The 17,958-nt window shown below is 35.5% G+C and overlaps 1 protein-coding gene and 1 pseudogene across 1 annotated transcript; one reads left to right on the top strand and one right to left on the bottom strand.

The window, feature by feature from the left end:
* Nucleotides 1–751: 751 nt before the first annotated feature.
* On the top strand, nt 752–9,700 carry LOC131002468 (respiratory burst oxidase homolog protein A-like). Its single transcript, XM_057928962.1, has 14 exons — nt 752–1,875; nt 1,948–2,107; nt 2,356–2,404; nt 3,272–3,385; nt 5,752–6,174; nt 7,258–7,644; nt 7,742–7,837; nt 7,963–8,078; nt 8,210–8,377; nt 8,472–8,631; nt 8,725–8,919; nt 9,003–9,131; nt 9,225–9,303; nt 9,383–9,700. Exons 1-14 carry the CDS (start codon nt 1,245–1,247, stop codon nt 9,490–9,492), a joined length of 2,817 nt encoding a protein of 938 aa, XP_057784945.1. The 5' UTR covers nt 752–1,244; the 3' UTR covers nt 9,493–9,700.
* Nucleotides 9,701–11,383: 1,683 nt separating this feature from the next.
* On the bottom strand, nt 11,384–12,053 carry LOC131002464 (uncharacterized; annotated as a pseudogene).
* Between the last annotated feature and the right edge of the window lie 5,905 nt (nt 12,054–17,958).

The following is a 17,958-nucleotide window of genomic DNA, read 5'->3' on the forward strand; positions in this document are numbered from 1 at the left end:
ATATATATTTTGAGATTATGGGCTAGCATATTATATCTTAAAATTGGCCCAAACAGAAACTAAACTAAGGCCCAAATTCTAATAGTCTAATTTAAATTTGAATTTTGTTGGATTTTCTATTTTAGTTGATGAATTTGAATTTAAATATTGTTCTTTGTGGATTTCAATATATGGATTTGAACTATGTTATTTGTGTTGATTTTTTTTCTATTAAATTTGTTTTAAATTTATATTTAAATTGTGTTTCATGAGTATCCGGCGGATAGTAGGTGGCGAGTATCCAACGAATAGCGGGTGACGGATACCCATCGGATAGCGGGTTCGTGGATACCCGACGGGTAGCGGGTATTCGCGGGTAGCAGGTTTGGATACCATTTGATATCCATGGATAGTTTCATGGTTAAAAACCACTATCCATTTAGTTCGTGAGTATGGGTATGGATAGTCACTATCCGTACCCGTCGTACCCGATTGCCATCCCTACTGGCGACTAGTGGAGAGAGCAGATGAAATGTGAGGGAGAGATGAGAGAGCAGCTGAGAGAAGATAGAATTGATGAGGTGAATATTTGGGTAGAATATAGGGTTTTATTCAACTATTGATTATGCAATTTACACTTAATTATGTTCCAAAAAGGGAACGAGCCAATTAAGTAACGTGAGACGGCTCAAAAATGAATATGAGCCATGAATATTGGGACCGAGGGAGTAATATATATACATATATGAATCTGTAGCTAGAGAGAGAGATGGAGTTTCACCGCATAAACTCGGCACCAACAAAACCACTCCCCAATCCCCATTGCCCTTTCTAGCTAATACATTTAGGATCAGTATCACCGAATTCGAGATACAATAATTTTATTGGACAAATTACAGAAATTCAAACAGAAAAATCTCAGTACGTTTTGAGTCTGTGAGCTCTGTTTCTTTCTTCGCCTTCTCCACCTTGTCTCTTTCAGTCTTTCTCCCTCCGTCTACCTCTCACCACCTCCACGTTGCATGTCGTTTTACTTAGATTCCTGACGCGTTTTGCTTCTCATTGCATTTCCACTCCTTTTTCCATATTCATTCAAAATACTAATTATTATTTGGATATAAAATATATTTTTTTATAAGAGTAGTTTATTCTCCATTTCTCAACTTCCCCAATTTGTGCGACTCCTCCACACAACCGTCAGTTTTTCTTTGCTGGCACGAAAATAAGATATTCACAAAAAGAGTTGTCGCATTTTTATTAATTCAATGAAGGGAAATGAAAGATATGAGCGGCGGTGGGGCTCCGACGGAAATCCAGCCAGCGGAGGATCCTCGCCGGCGACGGAGTTCTCCGCCGATTCGGCGGCGGAGTTCGTCGAAGTCACGCTCGATCTCCAAGACGACGACACGATCATTCTCCGCAGCGTCGAGCCAGCCACCGCGATCAGCATCGACGGTAATGACGTTATCTCCGGCATCGAGACTCCTGCGCCGTCGTCTGCGTCTCGATCTCCGACCATGCGCCGGAGCACTTCGAACAAGCTTCTCCAGTTCTCTCAGGAGCTCAAGGCGGAGGCGCTGGCGAAGGCGAAGCAGCTGTCGCATGAGCTGAGGAGGTTCTCGTGGAGCCACGGGCACGCGTCGCGGATACTCTCCGGCGCCGGCGCCGGCGCAGGGAACGGCGGATTGGACTCCGCCATGGCGGCGAGGGCGATGCGCCGCCAGCGCGCGCAGCTCGATCGGACGCGCTCCGGCGCTCACAAGGCGCTGCAAGGACTTAAATTCATCAGTAACGGCAGAAACAACCGCGTTGATGCGTGGAACGAAGTTCAGATCAATTTCGAGAAGCTCGCCAAAGACGGTTACCTTCATCGCGCTGATTTTTCGCAATGCATAGGTTAATTAATCTCCTTTCAAACGATATTTTTCTTAATTTCTTTGATAGTAACAATTACTTATTTTTCAATAGGGATGAGAGATTCGAAGGAATTTGGGCTGGAGTTGTTCGATGCATTAAGCAGAAGAAGAAGATTGAAAGTCGATAAGATCAGCAGAGATGAGCTTTACGAGTTCTGGTCACAGATTACTGATCAAAGTTTTGATTCGAGGCTCCAGATTTTCTTCGACATGTACGTATTAATCTTTATTTAATCTTAATTAAGTAATTAAGGTACAGTAAAAGTAGAAATCGATTTCAAAATTTATTCAAACAATACAATATTGGAAATAATGTCGGAAGCTTTGGTTTGCCCCAAAATTACTATCGCTGTCATAAAAAAATAATGAGGGGAAAAAGGTTATAAACTATCGAGCAATTATCCGTGATGAATTATGTATCATTTTAATTAATTTGAATTTATCAATGATCGTGTTGCAGGGTGGACAAAAATGAGGATGGTCGGATCACCGAAGAGGAAGTTAAGGAGGTAACATTAATTTCGTTCGTTTTGTTGGATTGATAATTTATCTACTACAATAAATAATGGATAATCATCACTCCTCATCAAGAAATTTTTAAATTAATGAAGAGATGATTATGAGCCACAGCACAGTCTGTCAGATTCGGTAGAATTAAATAATAGAGCTGACCATTTTCATAGGAAACAATTAATTAGGTACACATGGAGGAATATGATATAATTCTGTTGTATATGTAATTACCATGAATATTATTTTTCATGCAATTGTAGGATTTAAATCGATTAGGGATAGGCGTGAGGGATGACCACATTATTCTGTATCACCAACTCCAATATATGCTTATACGTATGCATATTTTTTTTTGTTTTTTTTGAGAATTACAATATATATATATTTTTTATACGTATGCATATTAAACATGTAAATTTTGACGGTTAATTAAAAATAATAGGTATGCCGAAATTGTGAAACGAAATTACGCAGCTCTAATTATGAGATTGATTAAGTATCCGAGTTGGTAATAATTATTTAATTTTATCAATAAATACATGAAACTTATACTTCTGTGTTTATAATTTGGTGGGATTTATTTATGTACACATGTATGTCTCAATATATAAGATCACACGTATTTATTTGAAGTTGAACTAGAAATATTGTTATTGAGAAAGTCAAAGTATGCTACGTCAAAATTCTCTAAAATGCACCGACTTTTAAATAAAAATTAAATCAACTCTGGGGTTGGTGGGGGTAAACTTGTACGTCTGAATGAATGAAAAATTGACAGTACATAATTCTTTACTATTTTCATGTACTTTACACTTTTTTTCTTTCTATTTTTATTCATTTTTTCTTATTATTTTATTATGTAGATTATTATGGTTAGTGCATCTGCAAATAAATTGTCGAGATTGAAAGAGCAAGCCGAAGAGTACGCAGCTCTAATCATGGAAGAGTTAGACCCTGAAAGGCTTGGCTACATTGAGGTACGACTCAATTTCAATCTAAACGTACTTCATAAATTTCGTACCACATTAATTCTAAATCGTTATCTATAATAAGACGGAATAGAGAGACACAAATATATATATATATATATATATATATATATATATGAACATACATGCATGTTTATTATGTAAGGGATCAAGATAATGACTTGTGTAATCTAGCACGTTAAGTTTGAATAATTTTGATTTATATACCCTGCAGTTCTAGAAAATTGATGAGTTGCCGCGAAAGCTAACACTCTACTTACATACCTTATCTTAGTATTTATTCATTGCTTCTTCACCAACCACAGCACACAGAATGAAAAATGGTTGCAACTAAAACTATCATATGTTGGACTTTAGTTACCAATTTCATTTTAATATTTAGAAATGAGTAGTTAGAGGACAAATGACTGATCTCACATCCTTTTAACATTACAGTTATCGTGTTGTTCAACTATACACGTTGAATTAAATACCATATGCGTTATGCATGTATAAATTAACATATAAAATTGTTGTTAATTAAATTTCAATATCTAGCTAGTCTCTGATAAAGTCAAAATGGAGAAGTTGGGGGAGTCGGGGAAATTAGGAAAAAATGATGTTAAAAGAACTAAAAAAACATTATTTAAATTAAAGTATGATTATATCTAATGATCAAAAGTGGTTGACAATATTATATGCATTAGTCCTTAATTATCTTGTTAAGGCATAGCTAGTATGAATTGTCTACGTTGATAGCTCAACGACCCTACCTTTCGCTTATTGGCTTAATGTATTTAATTTTCAGATAATTATCTCTAGTATGCGGGTTATGTCAAAAATATGAAAGAAAAAAAAAAGTTTGCTGCTTATGTTTTACAGGTGTAGGGCATAAATCTTGTAACTATTTGTGCATAGCCAGTGGGTTAACTGTTGTACAGTAAAATACTTCATAATTTTCAAAGTTCTTTTTAAGAGAAAAAAGGGAAGGAAAAAAAATGCAAAATAGTAGGTGTTTTAGAGATTTAAGAAAAAAACAAGTTAAATCTTCCAATCTGATTGTTAACAAGAACAATTAATGTTATAATGACAAAGAAGTATATAAACCCATAAAAAAGAAGAAAAAGAAGATAAGAGAGGAAAAAAAACAAAAACAAAAAAGTCAATTCACTACTATATTGCGAGGATAGTTTTGGTAAATGGGTAATCCATGAGTAGCTTTCTTGCCAACTGTTTCTTTAAAGAATTAATCAGTTAATCAATTACCTAATTCCAATTAGATGATAAGTTGAAGTTAATGAAGAAAATTATAAAAAAGATGCAACTGGAAGTTATAGTACGTAATGAGCCTTGAAAAGTTAGCTCGTTAATTGCAATGTAGAAGTATTAGTTAGTAACAAATATCACTTTTATTATCGTGGAGATAGGTAGCTTCTTATGATACAGTCTCGATTTTTCGCTATGCATAAATACCGCACGTCATGTAATTATATCTATTATTTTAATAATATTTTTTATAAAAATAAATTTTATTATAATACTATAAGTCATACTTAATTTTTATTTTTAAAAATAAATTTTATAAAAGTATATACCATTACTTTGAATTTATCAACATATTATTAGCTTATAAAATTGAAACTAAATGATAAAAAATAATTGTATACCCTAGTTAATAATCACAAAATTAAACTAAAACATACAAAGTTGAAATTGAAGAAAAATATATATAAGAAAATAAATAAAATTGAAAGTGAAACACGAAGTGAGAGATCAAGTGTGATACACTGAACCTCAATTCCATGTAATGGATTAGTGGAGATTTTCCTGTATAAAATTCCAAATTATGTATGTAATATTCAATAACACACTATTACATATATTATCTTTATCTTTTGTGGAGATTAAATTGATGTATATTTTCGTCCATAAACTACACTTTTTTGGTTATTCAAGAATTCTTGAAACGAGACAAAAGAGATTTTTCGAACGAATATTATTACATTCCATATTTTGACAATGAGATGAGTTTTGTAAAAAGAATATTAAAATTTCCCACAAATGTAATAATCATAATATGAAATGAAATACAAATTTCGACCCAAAAGAAACAAAAGAATCTTGTCTAATTGCTTTTGCCCTTTTTCCATCATGCGACGTAGTAGACTTTTTGGCCCATGTGAACATTCTAGCTATTTCCCCGGACCAGTGAAGCGTGTTTTCAGCACTAAAAATATGTAGAAATCAATCACACATACACGTATCATATATGGTCCAAACATGATTGCATTTTGGGCATTTAGGGATAAAATCCGCATGAACCAACTTTATTCATCATCATCTTATGCATGTAAATTGGTGACACAATGATGCAGCTCTGGCAGCTGGAAACACTACTGCTACAGAAGGACACATACCTCAACTACAGCCAAGCTCTAAGCTACACAAGCCAAGCCCTCAGCCAAAACCTCCACGGCCTCCGATATCGAGGCCGGATTAAGAGACTAAGCACTAAATTAATTTACTTTTTGCAAGAAAATTGGAAGAGAATTTGGGTGCTAACGCTGTGGATTATGATAATGATTGGACTCTTCACGTGGAAGTTCTATGCGTACAAACAAAAGAATGCGTTCAAGATCATGGGTTATTGCCTTCTCACGGCTAAGGGTGCAGCCGAGACTTTGAAATTCAACATGGCGCTCATATTATTGCCTGTGTGTAGGAACATCATTACTTGGCTCAGGTCCTCTAAGATGGGCCATTTTGTGCCCTTCGATGACAACATCAACTTTCATAAGGTATGCACCTCTACCATGATTTTTTTTTTTTTTTTTAAATAAAAGCACTCGAAATTATCTCTTGTAGCATCCACTAATTTGGTATGGTTTTAGAGGTGGGTCCCCAGCATATGAGAAAATACGCTTTATTTACACCATTTTGAAGACCAGCCTTATTCTTCAAGACTAATAATAAGGGTCTAGGCTTATAAATATAGAACAAAATAGAATGACATGAGAAAGAGAAATGAACAGTGTCCCCAACAACCATGGTGTGTTCATAAGCATCACCTACTCACTACTCGCGCAGTCACGCTTGTTATGTTTTCTTGTTTTATACGTTTATGTGTGGCCCCGCGGTCACCATCGACTTAATGAACAAGTCAGCAGTGATTAATTCAATAAAAACAAAATATCTCAACTTCATTTTCTTTTTCTACTTGCATTAACCGGGTCAACTGAGAATCTAGCAGAGAACTTTGACATTTTGCAGTATGAGATCAGAACTTCTTTTTGGCTTTTAATAACATGATCTGTAGCTTATAAGTTAATTTTTTGAAATAGAAATGAAGTATGCAAAACATGTTTAATAATTTTATTATTTCTACTTCAAGCATTACTAGTCAGTTTTCCAAGTAAAAGTATATGGAGAAAGCATTTCACATTGCTGTCCAAAATAATTGACTTCACAATATCAACTAGTTTTACCTTGCAGCATGCTTCTATTATTTTAGTTTATTGAAAGTAAAACTACTTTGCAATGTTATGGAGCTATCCTTATGAAGAAAGGTTTCATTAACCTTAATTAACGGTAATATCAATACTGGATAGAAAGCCTAATAGAGAAAACAAAAGAAATGAGAACTTGAATTCTATTAACAATGTTTCTTTTATAGGCTAAACAAACATGAATATTGATCTATTCGAACTTGAGAATTGGAGCATGATTCATATCTTAAACCGTGTGCTAATCTATGATATTGGCTATCTGTTAGTCAGCGATTCACCCTCATATTATTGAGCTCTAGTTTATGAAGTTTTGGCAGTAGAAATTCATTGAAAGTATAACAGAGTTCTGATCAGTGTTTTCCTGGATCCAAGCAGACTATAGCTGCAGCCATTGTAGTTGGCATCATACTCCATGCTGGAAACCATCTTGCTTGCGACTTTCCAAGGCTTATAAATGAGTCGGATTACAGATACAACCTGTATATGATTCACGATTTTGGTCGTCACAAGCCACAGTATATGGACCTTGTTAAAGGGATCGAGGGTGTGACAGGGATCCTCATGGTGATCCTTATGATAATTGCTTTCACATTGGCAACACGGTGGTTCAGGCGAAGTCTTATTAAGTTACCTAAGCCATTTGACAGGCTCACGGGCTACAACGCTTTCTGGTATTCACACCACCTGTTTGCCTTGGTCTACATCCTGCTCATCATCCATGGCACTTTCCTTTATCTTGTTCACGACTGGTACAAAATGACGGTATGTATGTATGTATTAGCTAGAATTTCACACTTAAAAAGAGTCATGAAAACTTGAGCTCCAATGGTTAATGCCATTCAATCTCTTGACATTGCAGACATGGATGTATCTTGCTGTCCCTGTACTCCTCTATGCCGGAGAAAGGACCCTTAGATTCTTCCGGTCAGGCTTCTTCAGTGTCCGGCTTTTGAAGGTGAGCATGATCTGTTTTAGACAAATACGAATGAAGTTGAAACTGATCAGACATGACATTTATATGGGACTTGCATGGATTCAAGAGGCTAATTATTCTTTTCTGTTTTTCCAATCTTTTTTCAGGTAGCAATTTATCCAGGAAATGTACTGACATTGCAAATGTCAAAGCCTCCGCAGTTTAGATACAAGAGTGGTCAGTACATGTTCGTCCAGTGCCCAGCTGTTTCCCCATTTGAATGGTAAAATTCAGTAACTCGGTATTAAATTCAGTTTGTGTCAATGTAGTTGCTGAAGATGTCTGATTGTTTGAACCTACACCTGACCAGATATCTCTATCTCTCTAATGCTTGCATGTTCATATCTACACCAGGCATCCATTTTCGATTACCTCTGCACCTGATGACGATTATCTTAGCATTCACATAAGGCAGTTGGGTGACTGGACACAAGAACTTAAGAGGGTGTTCTCTGAGGCGTGCGAACCTCCTCTTTCAGGGAAGAGTGGGCTGCTCAGGGCCGACGAAAATACCAAGAAAAGGTATGTTTCTCATCCAACCATCTCATATCCATGCTGCATCAACTTGTAGAGATGTCTTCCTCCTAGTAAAATTTAATGTTTTCTCTGAATTCAGTTTGCCAAAGCTACTGATAGACGGTCCTTATGGAGCTCCTGCGCAAGATTACAGAAAGTACGACGTGCTCTTACTTGTTGGTCTTGGTATTGGAGCGACGCCTTTCATCAGCATCCTTAAAGATTTACTCAACAATATTGTCAAAATGGAGGAGCTGGCTGTAAGCTTCACTTCTTATTCTCATTTGTTGGCCATTTTAATATTTACAAGAAAATCGAACCTAAGAAATATCTTTTCTTTCTCTGTATTTCAGGATTCATTATCAGATTTCAGCAGGCACTCGGACCAGAGTGTGGGCTCTTTCGAGTCATCGTTGAACAAGATATCTCCCAAACGGAGGAAACCAGTAAGGACTACTAATGCTTACTTTTATTGGGTCACGAGAGAGCAAGGGTCCTTTGATTGGTTCAAAGGCGTCATGAATGAAGTGGCTGAGCTCGACCAAAGGGTAATGCGCCATCTCAACATCACAAACATCCCAAAACTTGCACACAATGCATGCTTATAACCTCAAAAACATTAATTTTGCAGGGTGTGATTGAGATGCACAATTATCTAACCAGTGTATATGAAGAAGGCGATGCTCGTTCAGCTCTCATCACTATGGTTCAGGCACTCAACCATGCTAAAAATGGGGTTGACATTGTGTCCGGCACAAGGGTAAGAAAATCATACTTCTCTGCAACCGATGGTTCATTATCTTTGATACTTATGATAGCTGACAACGCGTTCCAAAACACACTCATTCAACAGGTGAGAACGCATTTCGCAAGGCCTAATTGGAAGAAAGTCCTGTCTAAGATCGGTACCAAGCATGCCAATGCAAGAATAGGTGAGTCATTATGCTATATATTCTAAAACATCACTTCCCATCCATGGCTTAACAATGAGAATACAACACTTTTGAGCAGGAGTTTTCTACTGTGGCGCGCCGGTATTAGCCAAGGAGCTTAGCAACCTCTGCTATGACTATAATCAGAAGGGGTCGACGAAATTCGAGTTCCACAAAGAGCACTTCTAAGAGGAAGTTACAAACATTCAAGGCTTTAGTAGTAGTATATATTTGTGACATTCTTGGCGTACAGAGTCTCTCGATTTCACAGAGTAAGACGAAGTATACGCTTGGAGGAAATAATATTTTGTATAGATTTTGATAGGATACCATAGTAGAATTACAGAAAAATGTATACGTACAAGTTGAGTATATATAAAATATTTTGGTTAGTCAAGTAGAGTTTCATGAGCCAACATACATCGCCTGAAACATAGGCGGATTCAGGGTGGAGCAGACGGCTGTATCCTCAAATTTTGTGTTATCTTTTTTAGTAATATTTATATAATTATATATTACTCCCTCCATCTATGATCAATATTCCATTTTTGCCATTTTAGTGTGTCCACAAGAAGTGGGATCATGGGCGGATGTACATGGGAGCTGCATTGGGCTCTAGCCCAGTGCAAGCCCAAAATTTTGTCTTATATATACTCCCTTCGTCCCACAAATCTTGGCAAGTTTGATTTCGGCACGGGAATTAAGGAGTTGTAGATTAGTATTTTAAGTGTGTAGTTCATAAAGTATACAAGTGATAAAGTAGGGGAGAGAATGTAATAAAAGTGATAAAGCAGGAGAGAGAAGATCATAATTTATTATCTTATTTGGAAATGTGTCAAGATTCGTGGGACGGTCTAAAAAAGAATACGTGTCAAGATTCGTGGGACGGAGGGAGTATTAAATATATTTAGCCTAATACTTATATAGATCAGTCTTAGCCTACTCTAGCTTCAAGAAAAAGATAAAAATACCTTTCAATATACTAACAAAAATAAGTTTATTCTTGTAGAAGTTAAATTAATTTTTTTTAAACATACAGCGGTAGTTTTTTATATGCTTTCAATGTATATGTTATTGAATCAATAGAAAAAAATAATTATTTATTATAGTAGGTGATCGAATTTTAATCATAAGTCTATTAAAATTCTACTTGAACATAAAAATAAATTGTACGGACTGCCTGAAAATTTTGACTCGGGGGCTATCGCTCCGAACCCCCACTTAATACCTTCAAGGTCAGCCCCTTTATTGGCAAATTCTGGATCCGCCCTTGAGTGGAATAGAGAAGAACATAGGGAAAAAATAAGTGGGGTGTTGAGAAAAAAAGGGACATTTCTTTGTGAAGTTGCAAATTTGTGAAGAAGGCGGTGTTGGCATCCTGGGTTTAAAGATTGTATTTTTGTTTGGTGTGTAACGTGTGTTGGCTTGTCTGAGCTCGTAGATTTCTGGTGGAAAAGCTTCAATTTCGTATGATCACAAGGCCATTTCCATTAATGGCCGGAAAACTTAAGCAATAAAATTACAATAATAATTAATTAAAATAAAATACTATTAAAATGAATCGGATGAGCTTTTTAGCCCCGGGCCCGATCAACCTGGTGGACTGATTGGGCGGGCTTTTTAGGCCTGAGTTTTTTTTAGCCTAACATTTTGTACAGCCCAGCCCAGCCTTATACGACATATTAAATAAATGATATAAATATTAAAAGTAATTAAAATATTAAAAAATATAAATTATTACTCCATTTTTTTCAAAAATAAAATAATCCATATAAATTATTGAATAAAGAATTTAAAATAAAAAACATAAGAAATTTCACTTTTATATAAAACTAGTACAGCCATTCGTGCGTTGCACGGTGGACGTTATTTTGAAAGAATATTTTAAGTAAAATAAACATAAATCTAATTTAGTATCATGGGCGTTATATATTTTGAAAGAACATTTTAAGTAAAATAAGCATAAATTCATCATAAACATAAATCTAATTTAGTATGCTCATTTGTACGATGCACGATCAACATCAAAATTGAACGACATTGAATTTTAAATAAATAAATATACATATTAAAATATAATTTAGATATAAGTAAATGCGAACATGAATCTTAATAAAAAATTAAAATTATCCACAATATGATCTCAAAGAAAAACATGAATCTAAAAACATTTGAATTTTTTATTTTTGAAATAAAAATGAATTGATTTTAATTAATAATGTGAATTTCCTAGACTCCAGCATTATGCTCCAAAACCTCAGCTTTAGGCTTTGCATAAGATCATCATCAGCAGCATCTTTGCCTTCTTGCTCGTCAGCCATCTTCTTTATGTGCAAATCTTCGGCTGCCTCCATCGCTTCTCGTTGCTCTGCTCGAAGCCGCAACATTTTCATGCTCTCTTGATGCTACCTCTCAAACCAAATGTCAACATCCTCCCAAATAGGTTTGGCCGCCAACCCTGCTCTCCACCGTTGATTTTCTTGGGAAGCGCATAATTAATTGACGATGAGGACGCGGCCGTAGAATTCAACGTCGTCCAAATTGTCCATGGCGGAAGCAGCGTCTTCTCTCTCTAGAAAAGTGACGAAGCCGAAGGAGCGGTGCTTCTGGGTGGCCTGGTCCAAGTCCAACGGCGTCTTCACATCATTAATGTCTCCGAAATAGATGAAGGCAGCGTGGAGTATTTGCTCGTTCACTTCCTTGGCTAAACCGCCGATGTAGAAAGTATTCTTCTGCACTCCTTCGTTCATGTCATGGCAATTTTTTCATTTCTCCACGAATCGGATTAGTATTAATTTGCTCGTTTAATCCCAAAATAAATTTATCCATAAATTTATGCAATATATAATTATGTAATGTAACTGCTACGTGTATAAATTTATGTTTATAAGTTGTCAATTTTTTTGAAGTGGGTTAGTGGGGCGGTTATGCATAAGTGAGAATACATGTATAATTATTGATTATTGATGGTACCATTTACGTGGGTTAGTGGAAGTAAAAAGTTTTAAATTATTTTTAAATTATCTTTAATTTAAATTTGAATGCGGTTAAAAAATTGAATTCCATTTGGATTGAGGTATCCGAAAATATGGCATTTGTGTAGTTGAAAACAAAAACTAATTTTTAAATTTTGGCGGTAAAAAGTACCTGTTAAACTGCCTTTTATATATTATATAGATGTAGAGTCAACTTTTGAGATAGTCATATTGAGCAATAAAACTCAATACTTGGCCACTCATAAAAACAAAAATTTTGGCATTTTTTTAAGTTTTAGGACTATTTTGCCCTTAATTAGTCGTATTGGGTTAGGGTCACACGTGCGGTTGGGCTTTGGGTACGGGTTGGGCTCGCAGCTTTGATGGTACAAATGACACAATTAGTGTCATTCATTAGGTACACTTGGCACTATTAGTGCCAATTGTGCCAAGAGAAAAGGGCGCGGCCGCAGAGAGTGATTTATACTTGACCAATAATTTACCCTTGATTCTTGGTACTTGATTTCTTGTGAATCGCCTTATCAATAATTTACATGTCTAGCTGCTCACTTTGAGACGTAAATGTGATAATCGTTCGTTGATTCAGGAATGCATGATATGGTTTACCTTGAGACTTGAATGTGATAAGTTAGCTATAGGAAGTTATTCTTCGTGAGCTATTGATAGTTAATTTATTCCCATGACACTTGATGTGATAAGGAATTTATTAATCTACTTTCGAGCTCCGTCGACCTGCAAATCAAGAAATCCCAAGCCTCAAATCAGCGCCGCCGCGCCACAGGACCACCACCAAAGACCCCCTCCCCCCCTCTCCCTCTCTCTCTCCCTCGACACATCAAGAAATCCCAAGCCTCAAGTCAACGTCGTCGCAACCCAGGACCACCACCAAAGACCCTTTCTCTTTCCCTCGACGGATTAAGAAATCCTAAACCTCAAATCAGCGTTGTAGGGCTACCATCAGAGACCTTCTTTCCCTCGACGGATCAAGAAATCCCAAGCCTCATATCTGCACCGCTACGCCGCAGGACCACCAACAGAGACCCTATCTTTCTCTCTCCCTCGACGAATCAATAAATTCCAAGCATTCTTTGACCTCTCTCTATAGCATCTCCTATGTTGCCCTTCTCCCACAACAAACCCTAGATCTATCGCCTTGACCTTTCTACACGACTCCTCATTTGCCGACCTCCCCCAACAAACCCTAGATTCGCCTCCTCTCTTCGTGGCTCCTCCTCTCCACCCTCCTTCCCTAGCAAACCTTAAATCCACCTCCTTGATTTCTGCCATTTTGACCTCTCTCCACGGCTCCTCCTCCGTCGCCCTTTGCCCCTAGTAAACCCCCTAGATCCGTCACTTCGATTTTCGCCACTGCAAACCCCCATATGTCGCTTCTCCCCACCTTCGGTGACTGCAGAAGATGGTTGAAATGATGTGTGTGTGTTTAGGATTTTGCATTTGAATTTTATTCTTAATTAAATATAATGTATTTTTAATTTTAATGAAATGATGTGGCTTCATTTAAGTAATTGACACATCAGTTTTGATTTTGCCACATAAGTAATACATCAGCTTTGATTTCACCGGAGGCCCTTGACGTGGGATAGTTGCCAACAAAATAAAATTTGATGTGTTTCTTAGTCAGATTAAAGGTGATGATATATATAAATCACAAAATGAAAAAATCTTGTCTATATTTCAACTAATACCCATTTTCTTTAGGTGTCCAAGTTTCTTCCAGTAGTGGCAACTTCTAGTTTTTTTCTCTGCATGATATTTTCCCTTTTCTTGATATGGTTTCTTGAAATCACTTCTTTGTTTCTTGAATTTTCCCTTTCCAAATTTTGGTTTAATAGCCAAACCTTCTGTAACACCCCATATTTTTACCTTGCTATTAATAGTATCAAGATGCTATTGAGAGCACTGAGAGTTTTGCACTAGCTTACTAACGATGAGAGGAAGTTTATCGATAGATGGTGATGTGAGTAAATTAGAGATGTTGATTGAATTGAGGAAGATATTAGAATTGAGTTAGAGATGCTGATTGAATTGAGGAAGAGGGAATTGAGTTAGATATGTTGATTGAATTGAGTTGAGAACGAAATGCTAGAGATAGAGTCGAGGTAATGAATGAGAGTCACTATAGGGAAGAGTTAGATCGAGAGATGATTGGATTGACCATGAATGTTGTTCGATTTTTGATGTGACATTTGTGGGAACTATATGATTGACCGTTATGTGATTTACTTGATGCGTGCGCACTTATAATTGAGTAATTATGAATTTTTGTGAGAATGATAGCATACGTGATTAATTTTGAATTCTCTTAATGAACAGGATTAATTTTAATTGATGGATAGTAATGCCAATATTAATACTATCATTTCTTAACGAATTTCTCAAAATTTATTTTCTGAGATAAGTACGGACTTGATTAATAATTGCCTAATTGTTATTATTATTTTATGGCCACAAGAGTGCATAATGTATGGTTTTGATCTAATTAGTGTGTGATTGTACATGATTTAATTTTCACCACACATTCCTACACTCACACTCATTATTTTAATCAATCTCATATGTGATATTATCAAGAGGCCAAGTGGAGGGACAAAGCATTAATGAGCATTTAATGCACTCTTAAGCTTAGGAGACAAGTTTTTGTTTTAATCAAAACAATTTTTCTCTCCACCTTTTCTCTCTCATTTTCGCCCCCTCCCCCTCTCTCTCTCCCTCACACCATTTTCTCTCACAACCTCCATTGGAGACTAATCTCAAGCTCCAAAAAAATCACTCCTATACTTAGAATTTTCCCTAAATCAAAGCATAAACCATCTCTACTATGAATCTAGCTAGACAAGGATTGAAGAAGTTTTAAGGATTGGAGCTAAGGAATATTTTACCTTTCTTTTAAAGTCTTTGAGTAAGTGTTCTAATATCATGAATCTTGACTCTATGGCGAGATATATGTGTGTATATGGATTATTGAAGCAAGAAAACTCCCCCTCCTCATTTTTTCATAATTTTTGAAAATTAGGGCCCCTTGCCCTTCAAAAAAATTTCTCTTTCTTTTCTTGAATTGGAGTGAGATTAATACTATTTGGAGTGTATTAAGATGATTTCTATGTGTTTTGATAAGCTTTGGAAAGATTTATGAAATTTCATTTGAGTTAGTTTATCCAAATTTGGGAATTTTTGAGATTATGGCTTAATTGATTAATTGAGAGTTGATATGAGCTATTGAGATTGTTATTGTGATAATTGATGGATTGGATTGATGATTGGAAGTGATTGATGGAAATTGGAATGAGTTAGTTTGATGGAAATTAGGTATTTTTACTTATGTGCTTGAAATGGTTATGTGATAGCTTATATTTATGATTGAGTGAACTAATTTGCTAGATCTAGGCTTTAATTGGTTATTTGAGCATGATTAAAGATTTTCTAAAAGTTAGTTTACTTAAAATTGAGACTTTTTTATTTATGAGATATATGCTTGAATTGACTAAGATTAATTGATTAAAAACATGACTAGACTAAGTATCCATGATCAATTTGATTAATTGTTGCCTACATGTGATTTTACTTGAGTTTAGTTTACTAGAATTTGGGTGATTTATGAGATCCATACTTGTGTTAATGATGTCTATATTCTAATTGGAACCTAGATAGGACCATGACGTGATTAGATTGTGAATTTTCAAGGAATTGTGAAGTTTTACCGAGTTTAGTTTGTGCGTTTACATAAGATCTCTCTTATGCGATGAGTTAAGTGTTAATTATGAACATATATGGCTAGGGCTGTCTAATTGGTTATCGGGTTTTGGATAATCCGTTAACCGAACCAAAATTCCCGGGTTTGGGTATCCAATAACCGAATTTTTCGGTTATCGGTTCAGTTTCGGGTATCATTTTTTAAAAAAATTCGGGTATCGGTTAACCCAATAACCGAAACGGGTTAACCGAAATAACCAAAAATTATTTACTAATAAATTATTTAATATTATATTATATATATTTTAATTATTAATTCATTAATTAATTTATTTATTTATTTTAAATCGATTTTTAGCTAAAATAAAATTATGATATATTTAAGGTATAAGAATGAGCTTTAGTGTAGTGGATAAGTTGCTTTGTGTATTTTTTAGAGACTAAGGTTCAAATCATCTATCTAGCAAATTATTTAAATTTTAATTTTTTTAAATGGGTATATTTCGGATACCCAAATAACCGAATCGGGTAACCGAAGCGGTTATTGAGTAACCGAACACTTAAAACGGTTCGGGAACGGTTAGTGAAATATGATAATTTCGAGTTCGGGTAACCAAAAATTCGGGTACGGATAACCGAACTCGAACCGATCGACAGCCCTATATATGGCTATGTGATGATTAATTAAGCCTATATATGAAAGATGAGACGAAACGAATCGTTCCCTAATTTTTCTTGTGATGATCGAAAATGATGAGTCAAATGAGAAGTCGAGTTTGATTTTTTTTCTTGAGTCGTATGATCGTATATTCATGTTCTTGGGTAGATTGTGAGCTTAAGTTGAAATTTTGAGAATTTTCTGTCAAAGGAGTTCCAAGTTTAGTTTGTCAAGAATGCTATTAATTGAGATAACTTGTTTATGTGATTTATTTATGAATGATTGAATCAAGAATGTTTGATAGTATGATCTTGGCTTTCTAAAACAAATTTTTGGAAATTTTTCCCCAACTATAAATGTTTTTCCGATTTTTCACAAAAGTTTCTAAACATGGTTGCTATATGGATTAATGAACTTATTTAGTCTTCCATATGCTAATGCGACCTCTATTTTGCTTGTATATGTGCTTTGTCTATGTGTTGGGTTCTAATGTGATTAGTTTTATGGGAGCGATAAAGTCGATAATAGGGTCAGTGTTTATTGACATAGCATTAAGTTTATAAGATTGAGATAAGTCGAGTGTGATTATGATGAGTGTTATAATAGGACTAATGATAGTTTCTTAGTAAGGAAGTTTCTGACTAGTTCCTCTAACTTGTCTCATGCACTACTACGGTGATGATATCTGAAGATACAAGTCGAGGACGCAAGTGAGATCACCCCGAGTACCACTTGAAGTAAGCTAAGCTTATCAAGTGGGCATTACTTTCACTACCACTATTATGTGGGCATTATTTTTCTATACTCTATTATATGAGTTCTCAAATGATAATGATGTTTATGGTTTGATAAATGTTTTGAGATGAACTATGATTTGAACTTATTGACTTGTGTTCGCTATTTTATTAACACGCCGCAAGTGTACGGGTGCAATTGTGTACAGTAGCAAGCAAGGTCGTATTCCACAGAGACTAATTATTATCAATGCCCATCCTAGATTATTATTCCTCTATCTGGACAAACGAAATTAAGAGTTTTTGTTGTTAAACTAAATAAATAAATAAACACTGGAAAGAAAATAAATCAAGCTGTGAAACAGAGAAATAGATAAGACAAGATTTCCCAAGGCAAAGGTTTCAATAGATTTTCCTAACTAACATGTTCAATTCAATTAATAAGATGATTCCTAAGGCAATCTCAAAACTAGTCTATACCCACTCCCGTGGCATACAAACCGTTGATTACATGCAAGGCTACCGTCCCCGGATCGCACTTCTAACATGCAACTCC

The sequence above is a fragment of the Salvia miltiorrhiza genome, unplaced genomic scaffold (assembly GCF_028751815.1).
Source record: "Salvia miltiorrhiza cultivar Shanhuang (shh) unplaced genomic scaffold, IMPLAD_Smil_shh fragScaff_scaffold_135_1, whole genome shotgun sequence".
Lineage (NCBI taxonomy): Eukaryota > Viridiplantae > Streptophyta > Magnoliopsida > Lamiales > Lamiaceae > Salvia > Salvia miltiorrhiza.

Bases quoted from the DNA above. Each gene is read 5' to 3' on its own strand.
- LOC131002468 (XM_057928962.1), top strand. From the start codon at position 1,245: ATGAAGGGAAATGAAAGATATGAGCGGCGGTGGGGCTCCGACGGAAAT. The intron at 2,108-2,355 runs GTACGTATTAAT...ATCGTGTTGCAG, and splicing joins CTCCAGATTTTCTTCGACAT to GGTGGACAAAAATGAGGATG. The intron at 7,838-7,962 runs GTGAGCATGATC...ATCTTTTTTCAG, and splicing joins TCAGTGTCCGGCTTTTGAAG to GTAGCAATTTATCCAGGAAA.